The 17,332-nt window shown below is 38.6% G+C and overlaps 1 protein-coding gene across 13 annotated transcripts in view; it reads right to left on the bottom strand.

The window, feature by feature from the left end:
• The window catches only part of TTLL5 (tubulin tyrosine ligase like 5), a 149,823-nt gene that overhangs the window by 127,064 nt on the left and 5,427 nt on the right, over positions 1–17,332 (bottom strand). For all 13 annotated transcript variants that reach the window (XM_060758169.2, XM_060758177.2, XM_060758202.2 and 10 more), the window contains exons 2-7: positions 12,394–12,557; positions 8,073–8,179; positions 7,553–7,635; positions 5,724–5,830; positions 3,592–3,722; positions 3,360–3,442 (exon numbers count right to left, since the gene is read on the bottom strand). In XM_060758169.2, coding sequence (XP_060614152.2) covers positions 3,360–3,442; positions 3,592–3,722; positions 5,724–5,830; positions 7,553–7,635; positions 8,073–8,179; positions 12,394–12,470 — 588 coding nt within the window. In that variant the 5' untranslated portion in view covers positions 12,471–12,557. The remainder of the gene's footprint in view (positions 1–3,359; positions 3,443–3,591; positions 3,723–5,723; positions 5,831–7,552; positions 7,636–8,072; positions 8,180–12,393; positions 12,558–17,332) is intronic.

Here is a 17,332-nt window from a genome sequence, read left to right as displayed (position 1 = left end):
GATTTGTTTTTCCAGGAGTGACTGTGGTCTCTTGGAAAGCAATGCAGCCCCCAGCATTCATAGTTGCTCGTCCCTGAAATACAAGGTAAAACAATCCTTCACCACACCAGATAACTTTTGAAGGTGCAGGGAAAGAACAGAATTCCTTCCTCCCTAATGGTAACATGAACAAACCAAATAAAATGTGACTTTTCTAAATAGCAACCACAATAACACAAAATCTGATTAATGACAGTTGGAAGACTTTATTTGCCAAGTGTAAGAGAGACACAAAACGTTCCCTGCTATCTACAGAGAAGTATAAAGCTTCCCTTAAGAATGAGCCTACAGAATGCTCTTCATATTGAGTAAATGTGACAGATCTGTAAGCTAAGAAATGCTGGAAGAGGCAGATTATGACAGGAAATGGGTTTACAGTGCCTTTTCCAGGTTTTGACCTTTTGTTCACATATGCCTTTCCTTAAACCACACAGTAAAGCCTAGCAAAGCCTTGGAAAGAGTTGCTTCATGCACTTGGCTAGAACTTCCCTTATTCCATGGGAAAAGAGCCAGACAGAGAACAAATGAGGCAAGGCATCCCCTGCAATATGTGGGTGGGAGAGATATGAGTATAAGCAGTTTTTCACTCTCCAGTTTTCAACTAGATCATGCCAAAATACTAATCCTATAAGCTTTAGAATACATACATATAGACACATTTGCACTTTAGCTGTGCCAGAAATCTGGGCTACAACAACAGTTAAAGACAATGTATCTGGAGCAACCATCAATAGGTCTATGTTTTAATGGAATCTATTTACCAAATAAATACCTACCACAGTGGCTATAGAAATCATTTGTCACTCATAGAAATTATGCCTGCAATCTTTGCTTAGGATATATGATTAGATAGGAAGGCATCATAAAATTGGAAATCTTCAATCTGATGCTGCAGACAACTGCCTTGCCACTGCAGCCCAATTATTATCTGATAAATGACAACTTCTTTTCATTCTGAGGGTTATATGTACTTCGTTAGGCTAGCAGAAAATTACAGACATTGTTGTTGCTTTGGTTAGCAGTTGCACAATTGCCAAAAGAAGAAACACAAGTAGCCAAGCAACATTAACATAGCACATAAAGTAGTAATAAACGCCTAACACCTGGTGCAAACAGAATGAAATACTGGATTTGGCATTTGCACAAGAATGAAAACAGTATTTCTGCCAGCAGATGAGGTCTTGCATTGGTAGTATAAGACCATTGGATACAGACTTGAATATGCTTCTCCTTTATCTCACCCGAGTTTTCAATCAGTTTTTAATTAGTTTTCTTTTAATCATTACATGTAGCCCGCCCATTCTCACTGTGATTGTGTTTATTGTAATTTTATATTGTTATGCATTCATATGTCTTATGTAATTATGATGTTGTTTATTGTTTGCGTTTTCGGTTTTATTTTGCTGTAATTTGTTGTTTGGGCTTGGCCTCATGTAAGCCGCCCTGAGTCCCCATCGAGGAGATGGTGGCAGGGTATAAATAAAGATGATGATGATGATTATTATTACTATTACTATTATTATATGCACGATGAAACTCAACATATCTTCCTGCAACACTAAACAGAATGGGTATGTGACTATTAGGGAGAGCCTTTAGCAAGCTCCCAGTGATAACAGCTCAGAAGATGAGGACATAAAAAACAGAAAGCATCACAAATTGAAGTAGCAACCTGTAAACATAATTTATCCTAAAGCTCTATAAGGCTTTATGTGTAGGAATATTTGGTATCTGTATTAAGCAGAGTGCAGAAGGGCTGGTGCAATATGAGTTTGTGGTAGAAACCATTAGAGGGAAAGGATTGTGCGAGATTGTTTTTGGAATGAATGATCTGTTTATAGCTTTTACTTCATTTACAATGGAAATGTGTTGGAAAGTACCAGCTTGCTATAAATGCTCGAAATAAATAAATAAAGTAACAAGCTGCAGGCAGAAAATAAGTTTAGAAACCTTAACCAAAGGAACAATTATTGAGGAAAGTAATTCTTAGATGAAAACAACCTGATCCTTTCTAATCTAAAAGAAAAAAGAATGGTGAGAGAGACAAGTTGTGGCATATGTCTCTCATCAAAGAGCACATGGGAAGAGGGCAGAGGGGTTCAGTCTGGACTAGCTCTTTTTCCTTTTCAACAGAAGGCAATCAATTCACCCTGGCTGCACCAGACAATATTATGGCCCATAATGTTTTGGGAATAGGTCGCTGACAGAAGATGGAAAAGCAAGAGAAAAGATTCCTTTCTGTCTAAGCCATCCCATCTCTAGCAGCAGGAACAAGTGAAGAAGCTGATGTTTCTTCCAGCAGAAAAAGGAGTAATTGCTCTGAATGTTCTTGCAATCATGCTGGCCATATGACCTTGGGGGTATCTATGGACAACACTGGTTCTTTGGCTTAGAAATGAAGATGAGCACCACCCCTCAGAGTCGGACATGACTTGACTTAATGTCAAGGGGAAACCTTTGCCTTTATCTTGTACTTGGGTACAAGTACCTCTAAGAGTTGAGTCTCATGTGTATATGTAAGTTAGCCGCTATTATTAGGGCTGGATCCCCATGGATGCTCAAAGGGAACAAAGGAAACAAAGAGACTAAAAAGGAAGGAAAATGCATGAGTACATAGGCCAAGAAAAATGCATAAAGGTGAAACAAAAAGGGAAGAATTACTTAGAATCCCCTCTCTAATCACTAATCACTTTATACAAGTGTAGATATCTTTTTGCCAGCATTCTGCTGGTCATCCCTACTCCATTGGATACTGTTCTGAATACTTATGCCTACACTGTATTTCCTTAGACTGTAAATATACCTAAACGTCAGCTGTACAGTTTTCTTTATAATAAAAATAAGATGGTGGTTGCACAAGCCAAAGAAAAGGCAGCTAGTAAATCATTTAGAAGCCTCATATAAATGATAACTGCTTCCAGATGATACCATGCTCTATACTCTGCTATTGGAGCCTCCAGTGGTGCAATGGGTTCAACTCTTATTTCAGCAGGATTGCTAACCGACAGGTCAGTGGTTCGAATCCAGGGGGAGCAGGTTGAGCTCCCGCTGTCAGCTCCAGCTCCCCATGTGGGAACATGAGAGAAGCCTCCCTAAGGATGGTAAAACATCAAAACATCTAGGTGTCCCCTAGGCAACGTCCTTGCAGACGGACAATTCCCTCACACCAGAAGAGACTTACAGTTTCTCAAGTTGCTCCTGACAAAAAAAAACAAACCCAAAACTATTAAGAACTGAAATGCCTTTATACAAGGAAAACATGGTGATTTCACTCAAAAATGCCAGTGAGTCAGCAAGACTATATACTTGCAAGTACTTACACTGTTGATCAAATAGACACCTCGCCCTCTAGAAGATGCCACAGGTTTTACTATCCAGGGTCCCCTGTCCTTAGCATAGGAATCTGGTTGAAAAAGGAGACAAAAGACAGGTATCATTATTTCATTTACAAAATTATTCCCAGATCCTGACAGCCTTTAGCCTACTTTTATATGTTGCAAAATTTGTATTTCCTATCCACTTTTAAGCTTTATCTCTGAACTGGTTACTTACTACAAAATTCTTGATATTCAGCTGGGAGGATGAAAGTCTGAGGCAGGACATGGAAGCTCTTGAATCCATAGGTTTGCTGCATTCGATTGATGTTCTTATATAATCTGTCCTTTCGAGTTAATTCATATGACCTGCAAATATGTGTTTTTTATTTCATCTTTGTGATAACCTTCAATGATTCATAGTTATGTTAAAACTCATAAACTTCACCAAGCACAAGTTAACTTCCATTATTTTTATGAAATGCATTTACTAATTATATTTCTGCTCGCAAATCAAAATACAAAACCAAGACAGAAATAAACACTGTTTAAAAATTAGATTTAAACATTTAAAAGCCAAAGTTCTTGGCAATACAATTTTGAATGCCAGTCAGGAATTCTGTAAGGATGAAGCCAGCCTTGCTTCCCTTGAGAGGCAGTTCCACATTTAAAGTACCGCTACAGACCACACAGTTGGTTCCAAACAAATAATATGTCTCCCAAACGCAGTCCAGATGACAGCCTGTCACTCCCATTCTGCATTAGCTACAGCCTGCAAACACTTTTCAAAGGTAGCTCCATATAGTTCACATTATTGTAGCCTAATCAAAAGATAATTAAGGCATGCCTTAATCCTGCACCACTTCGGCAGTGCAGTCCAATTCAATTGTTCCCACAGTTGCTCTCACCCTTGATACATCTTACTGATGAACATTCTCCTTCTGATCACTAAACTCTTACATTCTCAAAGCTGCTTGAAATCAGGTGTGTGCAATCTTTTCTCAATCAAAGGATTTCTTCCCTTCAAGGCATTTTTTCAAGGGACACATGCAAGCTGTGGACAGAATCAGATCTACAACATATGATTTGGGTGCATCTACACTGCAGAAATAATGCAGTTTTACACCACTTTAACTGCCAGTGGAATCCTGGGATTTGCAATGTGGTGAGGTGAGATGCTAGCCTGCTTTGTCAGAGATAATAATAATAATAATAATAATAACAACAACAACAACAACTTTATTCTTGTACCCCATCACCATCTCCCAGAAGGGACTCGTGGTGACTTACCTATGGCACAGAAAGTCAACAGATATAAAAGCAAAACAATCTATTAAAACAGAAACACCACTAAAAGAAGAGCATTGCAAAATACAACAATCCAAATAATACAAAATCAAACATAAAAGAATAAAACAGTAGCATCGAAGTTCCATCAGACAGTATTCAACAAAAACCAACTGAATTACTAAAATGGGTGTGTCCAGGCCATAAAAGGGTTGGGCATGGGATAGTGCAAAACAGCACTAAAGACCTTGTAAGGCTAAAAACCTTGTAAAACTACAACTCCTAGGATTCCATAGCATTGAGTCATAGCTGTTAAAGTGGTATCAAACTACATTAAAAGTGTAAATGCATCGTTTACTCTTGATTTCTTTCAAAAAATTGTCAAGGCCTCAAAGAGAATGGGGAAAGACCCTAGAACAGTGGTTCTCAACCTGTGAGTCCCCAGATGTTTTGGCCTTCAACTCCCAGAAATCCTAACTGCTGGAAAACTGGCTGGGATTTCTGAGAGTTGTAGGCCAAAACACCTGGGCACCCACAGGTTGAGAACCACTGATCTAGAAGTCAAAAGGCACACAGGGAAATTTAGAATTTTGATCACCATGAGTATCTTCCTAAAGGAAATGGCTCTAATTGATTGTCCATGCACAGTGGTTACACCTCTAAGCAAATATATACACATGCCTGATGGTCTCTCTTATTATTCCTCCTGCAGTGACATCCAACAAAGGGAAATAAAAAACCTGGCAATTGGCACAGAAAATCAAGTCAAGAAATCACTGTGATTTTTCCAATTTAGCAACTAGTTCTAACGTTAATATAACTATAAAGTATCTGTAAGAAGGCATGTCTTAGAGCCAAAACAAACTATGAAAGATTATTTTTTCATTCAGACTAAGACAAAAAAATATATAATATAGGATTCAGTTGCCTCCAAATACTCCACAAGTCACACAGCAGGATTGGGGAATGTTGTGGACAGGTTGTTAGACTGTAATTCCAATCAGACATATGCAAAATAAAGTATAGTAACATCTGAAGTCTGTCAGCATCTGGAGAGTCCATCTTCAGATACTCTCTTCTTACCTGGGAAAGTGGTTGACTTTTTGAATATCTGTGAGTGATCGAAGGACATAAGGTTTCAGATGGGACCCTGTCCACATAAGATTGTATTCATTGCTACTTGGGTGCACCTAGGGGAAAGGCATACATTCTTGGTAAGATAATCAATCAGATAAGACTACATTATTTCATATTAAATACGAGGGATCACCAAATGTTGTTGGTCAGCATAGCAAATTATACGGCATAATAGAAACTGCAAGCCAACAACATCTGAAGAACATATTCTCCATCCATGTGTTAGAGCAGACCTTTCAAACAGTGTGTTGAGACACATTAGTGTGTCAGTTGTACTGTGTAAGTGTGTCGAATAAACATAACAAGAAACCTCTGAATCTATGTGAAATAAGCAATAAATCATACCTTTAAAAATATAAATGAAAGGTTTTCCTGAGACATGCTGTGTCCCCAAACATTTTGTCAATATATGTGAGTGTCCATATCTCTTATAAGGGGTTGGTTAATAATAACTTTATTCTGGTTTGCTAGTAAAACTGAATTACTGTGCTGCAAAATGATGTGTGTCTAAAAAGAGTGACACCAACATGAAATGTTTGGGAAGTTCTGTGTTAGGGGCTATTTATACATTTACTAGCCGTCCCCTGCCACTCGTTGCTGTAGCCCACATGGGGGTTCTGTGTGGAAGGTTTGGCCCAATTCTATTGTTGGTGGGGTTCAGAATGCTCTGTGATTGTAGGTGAACTATAAATCCCAGCAACTACAACTCCCAAATGTCAAGATTCTATTTTCCCCAAACTCCACCAGTGTTCACATTTGGGCATATTGAGTATTCGTGTAGAGTTTGGTCCAGATCCATCACTGTTTGAGTCCACAGTGATAACGACAACTCCAAAACCAAAGGACACTGGCCACCAAACCCTTCCAGTATTTTCTGTTGGTCATGGGAGAACTGTGTGCCAAGTTTGGTTCAATTCCATCATTGGTGGAGTTCAGAATGCTCTTTGATTATAGGTGAACTATAAATCCCAGCAGCTACAACTCCCAAATGACAAAATCATAAATTTTTGAGTGATGGTCACTCCTTGTGTTGTGAGACATTTTGTTGCCAAATTTGGTGTGATGTCGTTCATTGGTTCTTTTGTTTTTAAGGTACTCATTATGCACAGAGCATTTATATATATATAAATAACACTTTTCTCCAAGGCCTTTGTCCAGAAAGAGTCCAGGTTACTTACAGGATCGCCTTCTCCCATACAATCTGCCCTGAACACTTAGATCCTATGGAAGGAGGTTACTCCAGCCTGCCAGAAGTGCTACAACAGCTAAATGAGCTGCTAGAATTTAAAACACATTTGAAAGACCTATCTCTTCCAGCAGACCTACCCAGCCAGTTTTAATCATGAATCTTATGTTTAATCTATGTTCTGTGTATCTTAATATGTATTTTGTAGAAATATGTTTTAATATGTGTATTTTATATAATGTTTTAGATTATTAGCAATGCTGTAACCCACCTCAAGCCAAAAAGAGAGGTTGGTAAGAAATAAAATTATTATTATTATTACACAAAATGTGTATGTTTCAATGTCTTAAACATGATCTTAACTTCAAAAAAGAAAAGAACTGTAGGTTATAAATTCATCATGTTAGAATCAAAATATTTGACAAGATACCAAAATGCAAGTGGTGTATTAGTTCTGTTTACTTGTCTATAGTTTGATACACCCTAGCTATGATAGGTTTTTAGATCCAAGTTATTTCTTGGATTTAAAAGCAGTGCCGACCGCTCTGAATTTTCAGTTATTTTACAATCAAAGATCTGACACACATACCTCACGGAATCCATGAGCAGATAAAATGCTGCGCACAAGGCGACTATCTGTTCTCACAATCTTAAAAGCCAGTCGATAACGCTCTGTAAACCCAATATAAATTAGTATCAGCAAACCAAAGTCATAATCTATTTCACCATTTGAAGAAGGGAAAACACTGCCACAGAACTAGCACATTCCCATTTATCATACAATACCCAGTTATGCCATTGCATACAGGTTATGGAAGGGATTTATGCAGCTAGAATGACACTGCAGTTTACACATTTCTGTTTTATTTTTAATAGGCACATGAATTAAGTACTTAAGTTCTAACTGTAAGCTTTCACTGTTTTTGTATTGAACTTCTTAACTTAAAAAAACAGCTGCTTCCAACTTAATATCATATATTAAAAGCTCGTCTACTGTGTATAGCAAAAGAAAAATCAAACTAACTTCCAGGCATGTTTTCTCCTTCAGTTAGTTCTCTTTAACACGACAGTCTTTAGCAAGACAGTGAATTATATAAAACTACACTTACCTCCAATCAAGCGAGTGTAACTGTCCTTAGTTATAATAGCATCTGCATGAAACACCAGGATTGGGATTCTTCTAAAACCACCTGTCCATGTGATACACGGGTGCTCCCTTGAACAAGAAGAAAGATTTATGAATATGCAAAAGATACTAAATCACTACTCATCATGAAGGAGTCCAGTTTAACTACCTATTATATGCAGCCACCTTTACACAGATTGAAATTACATAAATATGAACCAAAAGATTCAGAAATACCAAACACAGTTCACATTACATGACAATAGTTACAGCTGAAGAAAACCAATAAGTTTTCCAGACACAAGTGACAGGTCAAAACACAGTTTTTCACGTACAGTTCAGACACTATTCCCACCTATGGATACTGCTCTGAAGTCTTTACCAATTAAGGTAAATGTAAGAGTTTTTTTTAAAAAAAAAAAAATCTACCATTTAGAGAAAAAGGAGAATTCATGTCTAGGAAAAAGAAACAGAAGTTGATATTTTAAGAAAGATTTGCTCAAGGCAGTTTTACAAGACAAATCCTTACATTTCCTTAATGCAGATCTCTGTGAGTCAGGAAATAAACAGACAGTGTATTGTGGCAACCCATGCTAAGGCAACACCTCAGCAACAATATGTTGCTGTGTTACTGTCATGCATTGAGCCAAATGGAGAGACATTGACAAACAGATAGTTCCAATGCAGTATGCCTAAACCCCTTAAATTTTAATATGCATATGAAAAATTACATGAGCACAAAATGGCAGAAAAAAACAAACCAAGTTCACAGAAATATCAGCATCACACCACTCTGAACACACCTGACTTTGCCAGATTTCAGAGACTAAAGAGGTTTGGGCCTGGTTAATACTTTGATAGGAGACCACTAACAGACACAAGACAGCTCCAGATAGAACTTCAAAAAAAAAAAAAAAGCTTGGCTGAAAGTTGTAAGAGTTACTAACAATCAGAATTGACAGTACTGGGCTAGATGGAACAATGGTCTGACTCAATATAAGTCAATTTCCCATGTTCCCAGAAACAGCTTGCAAACCATTACATCCAATAGGCCAGATTGCTGGAGTTCTCAAGCTTATGACATTAAATATTTCTAAAATTTCACATATTTTGAGTAATTAAGCTTCTAAAAAACAGCAATATTTCCCTTTGTGTCACCACAGTCCCTAAGTCTAAGATAATTTATACCAATAAAGTATAAAAATTCACAGACTGGAGGTAATCACAATAAACTGTTTTCCTTCTCTTTCACAATGTGTTAATAATTAAAAGCCTATCTTCCCTCTTCAACCTCCTGCCCAAGCTTTTCACCCTGAAATACTGCACTAGGAAAGATTTTCAGCTGAAGAATATTTTACTATGTCAAGCCCAACACCTTATATAAGTGGGAACAGAGCCGAGTCTGCAGCAAAGGGCTTTAGGCTAAGTCCTGTCCTCTGGATTTCCAGTAATAACGCCAGGGCTCAGACATGCTCCCAAATGACTATATCCTCTTCATGACCCTTGGTTACCTGGAGAAGTAACTGACAGGTTGGATAGGAATAATTCAGTTCTCTGCATGCAGCATCTAGCTCAGCACTGATTGAAGTAAGAGAAAATTATATGAATATACAGATAAGGATGACTATGGAAGGGTGACACCGATTCCAAGAACAGTATTTCAAGAAAATGAGACACCTACCCAAATACCTACTCCAATACTAAAGGAATATTTTGCCCTCAATAAAATAAGCATAAAAAACCAGTAGGCATGTGGAGGAAGCTCAAAAAGGAAGACACTAGGAAGCTATTCAAAAAACATTACAATAACCCATGATATCAATAGCTAAATATATTACAATGAATTAGACTTCCACTCTCAGGGAAAACAGTACAATTCATAATAAATGTCCAACTGTCAAATAAAGGACACATTAAAAGGCAATATTATTCAAGTGATCAAATAACTGCCTGTCACCTATAAAGCACCAAAATTGACTAAGCATTGCATAGATATTAAGAAAAAAAGATATTCCATATACATGATGTTGAATAGATATGATGTGAAATGAAATGAGAAAGTGAAGAGGAATAACGCAGTTACAAAGTATCGTTCTTAACATTACAAAAACCATAAATACTATAAAATTTAGCACCTTTTGTTGGAGCATGCAAAGAGTCAGTGAGTGTGTTTGTGTCAACTGTAAAATAAGATGAATGAAGCTGATTAGTCAGGCTACGTCCAGAGAGATTGCTAAGCCTGGGACTTTTAGATACTGTTACATTTTTGTTCAGCTATGCAGGTGCAGAGAGAAGAAGACAGAAGCAGAGAGAGACAGAATTTGGAGCATGCTCTTGCTTCATGAGCTGCTGAAGGAGTTTATCCTCAGGGACAAAGACAGATCATTTTAAATCTCTTTAAAAGGACATTGTGTGAGTCAATGCAACTGATCACATGATTGTATATATGTTGATCTGTATTACGAAGAGCAAACTACTTGTTCTTTATTGATAATCTGAGTGGCATATTTTCTTTCTCTGATCAAACATGAACTACATGTGATTTTCCAATTAAGCCACACCTTTGAGACAAACTGAAAAAAATGTAGCATAATTTTTTTGGACTCCTGTCCCTGCAAGAATCTACTGAAATTGACTGGAGTATACAAAATATTATACTAGAAATGGCTTTTTCTCCATTAGCCTCAAGGCTGCTAGAATATTTCTTTATGGTTTTTTTGTGTGTTTTTTTGCTGGTACAGAATAAGGCTACATCTTTGAATACAGTTTCAAAAATTATCCTTTAATAGTCATCTGTAAATATTTCTGTCCTATAGCAGTAAAACAAAATCCCTACTAATGACATTGAGCCTTTTCTCAATGTGTCTACTCTTTTCTCTTCCTTCTCTACTTAATCTTCACCACTAAGGATGAAGGATAATAGGAGCTGCAATTTAACATCAGGATAACCCACCTTTCTCCCACCATGGTATTCAAGGGAGCATACAATATTTTAAAAGTGCTTCCTTAAATAAATAAAAAGTATTCACCTGCCAGCAGGAAAGACAGCAGGAAAGGGGCCAATTAGACCTTCCGGAGAAGAAGTGCCACAGCCTCAAACCAATCACAGCAAATGCTCTCTTCATCAAGCCACTGATGGTGGGACTGAAAGAAAGCCTTCCTTTACAGATCTTAAAACAGTGTCAAGGAAGAACTGGCACAACTGAAGAATAATGTCCCTAAGCTTCATTCCACAGAAGTAGTTCAGAAAGATACCAGGGTCAATGGAACAGAAACCACTGGAAGGTCTATCAGAACGAACAGGATCATGGCCCATACCCAGTTTCCTGCAAGGATCATCCACCAAGGCAACAAGAGCTATCTCCGCCACATAGCCGCACCTGAAGCCAGACTGAAATGGATCTCAATAATCCCTGGACCTAGAATTGTGTTGTAGTTTGGATAAGGCTTGTTTTTTGTGGTCTGTTAGATTAGTACTCAGGGCAATGCATTCAAATTACAGGAAAAGAGATTACACCTGAAGAACGTCCTGACCATAAGAGCTTTTCAACAGTGGAAGTCTCTGTCTTGGTCTGTGGTGGAAGCTCCTTCTTTGGAGGCTTTTAAATAGAGGCTGGATGGCCATCTGTTGGGGGTACTTTGGCTGTGCTTCTTGTGCATGGCAGGGGTTGGAAATGATGGCCCATGTGGTCTCTTCCACTTTTATGATTCTATAAGAAAGAACTTACCTTCACTGAACCATAGCATAATGTCTCTTCTAACTCTGTGTATACCAAAAAACCTTCATGGAGAATAGCATGCACAAAAAGAAGCTGGTAAATCAAGCCAATATTTGCTGACTATTTCCCTGCCTTCTCTCAATGGCACATAAAGAGCTACACCAGGTGAAGGATAAAGACAAAGAAAATACCACAAAATTCAAAGAGCAACCATTCAGAGAAGGACCAAATGAAATGATAAAATACATACTTGGGATGCAACAAGTTTCATGTTCCGTTCACAGTATCTTCAGTTTAAAAAATCCCATTTTGGGTAATCCACCAATTAAAAATCAAAAAGAGCAGGGACATAAAATATTGGGCCACATGTGTATCCTTCTACTCAAACCTTCTGCCTCCAAGATGATAAGGGGGGAAAAATCAGATCTACAGCATTTACTAAGATGTGAATATGCTCATTGATATTTAGCCTCCTATGGTGCAACTAATTCAGAATAAATTAATTCTCAATGTTTGCTTTCTGAAACACAATGTATACAGCTGTAATTATATGTACAGATACCATGTTATTTAACTTTAACTTACCCTGGTCCTTCCACCTCTTCTTCTTCCTCTGAAGATGAGTCTGTTTCTTCTAAGTCCCGAGCCATTCCAACTGGCATTTCCTGTGAACGTTTTCATACAGTCCAGAAAGAGTGGCCCTTCAAATTCTTCCCTGTAGAATCAGTAAATCTAACCAGTGCTGTTTCCTGTGAAAAATGGAGGGAGGTATCAATTGGAATGAACCTGAGATATAGGATAACTATGCTCTGCTTCCTTCCTAATAAAAAAGCCTAACTTGGTTAGACTGATTTGGATACCAACTCACAGATGAAAATCTCTTCTAAACCATGTTGCCAATTGTAAGGAGGATAAAATAAAATCTATCCTCTTGTGCTTCTCAAAAGATGAAGATAAGAATATAGCTCCACGAAAAAAAATAATTTCTGTACAGAAGTTTTATTTTTCAGAAAATTGTACTACCTTATATAACTAACAGAAGGATGGACAATAATAGCCCACATTTAGGTGCATGTCCTTCTTGAATTGATGCTGCTGCCCCCCCCCCCCCAAACTTCCATGAAGACCACTTAATCTAAACTGTCTGGGCACAATTACAGAGTATAGTTTCCAAAAATCTACAGCTTTGAGTCCAATTAAATAGAAAGTCTGCTTAATATTCTTATAAGATTTATAGAACCATGCTGTCAATGCATTTATGTGAGGCTTTCTAATGTTCAAAATACTATACATTTTATTTCTATAGATACGCACACATTATACCGATTTACACCAGAATCTGTTATTTATAACAGGCATATAACGGGAATTATGCCAGCATAAGCACTTTTTTGGCCTTTCCCCTTCCTTGGCTCAAAAAGCCACAGATTGGCCATTGTGATGCACCCAGGTACCATCTGGCTGCTTTTATGAAGCCAAATGGAAAAAAATATCCCCTTTCTTCTCCCAGATCTTTATCCTGGATATGCTGGCAAAGCTTTAGATTCTACCAGCATCTAATACAGACTCAGCCATTATGTACTTGTTTTACAGTCTATATTTTAATTATTAATGCACACAGCTTGAAAAATTAATTTAATATATGCTGCTTATAAATATTTGTAAATAAAATCATCACAATCATGCCTTAAATCATAAGTCATTACAAAGAAGTACAAGTATGGGGAAGGGAGCAGTAGTATGACATACAGAGCCTTCACATTCCGGCCATATCTTCTTGAAGCCATTTTCATCCAATCTGGCTTACTTAAACTGACTCAGGTTCAAAATAAGAGGTCTACCACCATCATATATACATGAACACCAAATATAAAAACCTTATATAAGCCCAGCCACAACCCTGCAGTCAAAATATATATCCTTATCAAAGGAACATGACATAACAACTCTATACAGTTTGACACATATCTTCCATTAATTCACTATATCAAACCCACGGCATGAAATTAGGTTATATGACACATCACTTATCTGAACAGGATCAAAACTTCCTACAGTAAGTTTTGTTAAACCTCCTGAGCTGAGAGAGGCTTTGAAGTGGTTGTCTAGCTCAATCAATCTGACAGTGGGCAAACCTGCCAGGTTGCTGCAGCCTTTGCCCATACCCACCAGATCTTGGGAGATTGTATCTACTGACCTCCCCCCCTCTTTTGGATGTACAACTATTTTGGTAGTTGTGGATTTATTAACCAAGATGGGACATTTTATTTCTTGCTCTGGATTACTCACTGCCAAAGAGACAGCTGATCTCTTTTTACATCCTGTTTTCTGCCTGCACGGATTACCTAAGAGTTTGGTCACAGATCGTGGTGCATAGTTCACCTCACATTTCTGGTGGGCATTGCAGTGGCTGTTGGGAATTGATGCTCGCATGTCAACCACTTATAACCCTCAAACTGATGGGTCTGTAATGCTATGCCAATGATCAGCAAGATAATTGGAAATCAATGCTTCCAATGGCAGAATTTGTGCACAATAACTCTGTCCATGTGTCAAGCAAAGAGTCACCCTTTTTTGCTAATCATGGATATCACCCTCACTTCTTCCTCGCAGCCGTTGAGTCTGGTGGTGTTCCAGCAGCAGATGATTGCCTTCAGGAGCTAACAGTGATTCGAGAAGTGTTACAGGCTCTACTGGATCAGGCTAAAGAGGATTACAAATGTATGGCAGATGTCCCTCAGAAACCAGGACCTAACATTCATGTGGGGGATCGTGTGTGGCTTTCCACCAAGTCTTTTCCAACACAGACGTCTTGCCATAAACTTGATGCCCACTTTGTGGGTCCTGACCAAGTGGTTGCTCAGCTGAATCCAGTAACACTCCAGTTGCAGCTTCCCCGGGTTTTTGTATTCATCCTTTGTGAAAACAATATGGCATTTCAAATAGGAACAACTCTTAAGTCCTATGGCCTTGCTTCATGTGTTCAAGCTTCTGGATTTTTAGTCTTGTTCATGTTTTTCTTGGTTAAGTTTCAAGTTTCTGAATTTTGATTCCTCTTCATGTTTTCATGATTATTAGTCTGGTTTATTCTGGTTTGTTCTCAGGTTCTAGATATAACTTTGATCAAGCATATGAAGCTTTGTTTCACTGTATTAATTTAAAGTGAAGTTACAAGTTTTTGAATTCTTGTGGTTTAATTCATGGAACTGTCACCTATACACAGCAACTTTGGAGTTTCTGGATTTGTCTTTTGGATTGTTTATTGTTCTTTTTTATTGTGCTTTTTCTTATCTTTTATATTTTTCTTAATAGACTTTACTTAGTGGATTATCTCATCCCTACGTGGTGTCTGGGTGAAAAGGTGTCCCACAGTTAGGGCACAAAACATACACATATATTTATGTGTAAGAATCAATCGGCTATAGCTATCTTAAATGGTGGCAAGTCAATTTATATATATACTCCCCATATAAGTGTGTGTTGGGGGGTGTATATAGGTGGAGGGAGATGGTGGTAGAGTAGAATATGTGTTTAATAGTTGCTAGAATGTGATTTGTTGAGGTTAGATTACATTGATACTGGTGGATTAGTATTTTGTTTATAATCTCACTCTCTTTACATGTACTCTCCATATAAATGTGTAGATATAGATGGTGGTAGAGTAGAATGTGTGTTGAATAGTTGCTTGAATGTGGTTTGTGGATGTTAGATTACATTGATAGTGGTGGGTTAGCATTTCGTTTTGTTGTTGTTGTTGTTGTTCATTCGTTCAGTCGTCTCCGACTCTTCGTGACCTCATGGACCAGCCCACGCCAGAGCTCCCTGTCAGTTGTTACCACCCCCAGCTCCCTCAAGGTCAGTCCAGTCACTTCAAGGATGCCATCCATCCATCTTGCCCTTGGTCGGCCCCTCTTCCTTTTACCTTCCACTTTCCCCAGCATAATTGTCTTCTCTAGGCTTTCCTGTCTCCTCATGATGTGGCCAAAGTACTTCAACTTTGTCTCCAGTATCTTTCCCTCCAGTGAGCAGTCGGGCTTTATTTCCTGGAGGATGGACTGGTTGGATCTTCTCGCAGTCCAAGGCACTCTCAGCACTTTCCTCCAACACCACAGCTCAAAAGCATCAATCTTCCTTCGCTCAGCCTTCCCTAAAGTCCAGCTCTCACATCCGTAGGTGACTACAGGGAATACCATGGCTTTGACTAGGCGGATCTTTGTTGCCAGTCTGATGTCTCTACTCTTCACTATTTTATCGAGACTGGACATTGCTCTCCTCCCAAGAAGTAAGCGTCTTCTGATTTCCTGGCTACAGTCTGCATCTGCAGTAATCTTTGCACCTAGAAATACAAAGTCTGTCACGGCTTCCACGGTTTCTCCCTCTATTTTCCAGTTGTCAATCATTCTTGTTGCCATAATCTTGGGGTTTTTTTGACGTTTAGCTGCAACCTGGCTTTTGCGCTTTCTTCTTTCACCTTGATTAGAAGGCTCCTCAGCTCCTCCTCGCTTTCGGCCATCAGAGTGGTGTCATCTGCATATCTGAGGTTGTTAATATTTCTTCCAGCAATTTTCACCCCAGCTTTGCATTCATCCAGGCCCGCACATCGCATGATGTGTTCTGCATACAAGTTAAAAAGGTTGGGTGAGAGTATGCAGCCTTGCCGTACGCCTTTCCCAATCTTGAACCAGTCTGTTGTTCCGTGGTCAGTTCTGACTGTTGCGACTTGGTCCTTGTACAGATTCCTCAGGAGAGAGACAAGGTGGCTTGGGATGCCCATCCCACCAAGAACTTGCCACAATTTATTATGATCCACGCAGTCAAAGGCTTTAGAATAGTCAATGAAGCAGAAGTAGATGTTTTTCTGAAACTCCCTGCCTTTCTCCATTATCCAGCGGATATTGGCAATCTGGTCTCTCGTTCCTCTGCCTTTTCTAAACCCAGCTTGAACATCTGGCAACTCTCGTTCCATGTATTGCTGGAGTCTTCCTTGCAGGATCTTGAGCATTACCTTACTGGCATGAGAAATAAGGGCCACTGTACGGAAGTTGGAGCAGTCTTTCGCATTTCCCTTTTTTGGTATGGGGATATAAGTTGATTTTTTCCAGTCTGATGGCCATTCTTGTGTTTTCCATATTTGCTGGCAAATGGCATGCATCACCTTGACAGCATCATCTTTTAAGATTTTAAACAGTTCAGCTGGGATCCCGTCGTCTCCTGCTGCCTTGTTGTTAGGAATGCTTCTTAAGGACCATTCAACCTCACTCCTCAGGATGTCTGGTTCTAATTCATTCACCACACCGTCATAACTATCCTCAATATTATTATCCTTCCTATTTCGTTTATATTCTTTATAATCTCGCTCTCTCATTCTATACACACACACGTGTGTGTGAGAGAGAGAGAATCAACCAGCCATAGCTTTGATGCTGGCAAGTCAATTTATATATATACTCTCCATATAAATGTGTAGATATACATATAGATGTATGTTGGTGGAGGGAGATGGTGGTAGCGTAGAATGTATGTC

This window comes from Anolis sagrei, chromosome 1 (genome assembly GCF_037176765.1).
Source record: "Anolis sagrei isolate rAnoSag1 chromosome 1, rAnoSag1.mat, whole genome shotgun sequence".
Lineage (NCBI taxonomy): Eukaryota > Metazoa > Chordata > Lepidosauria > Squamata > Dactyloidae > Anolis > Anolis sagrei.
The sequence above is the reverse complement of the archived record's forward strand: the minus strand, read 5'-3'. Positions and strand labels throughout refer to the sequence as shown.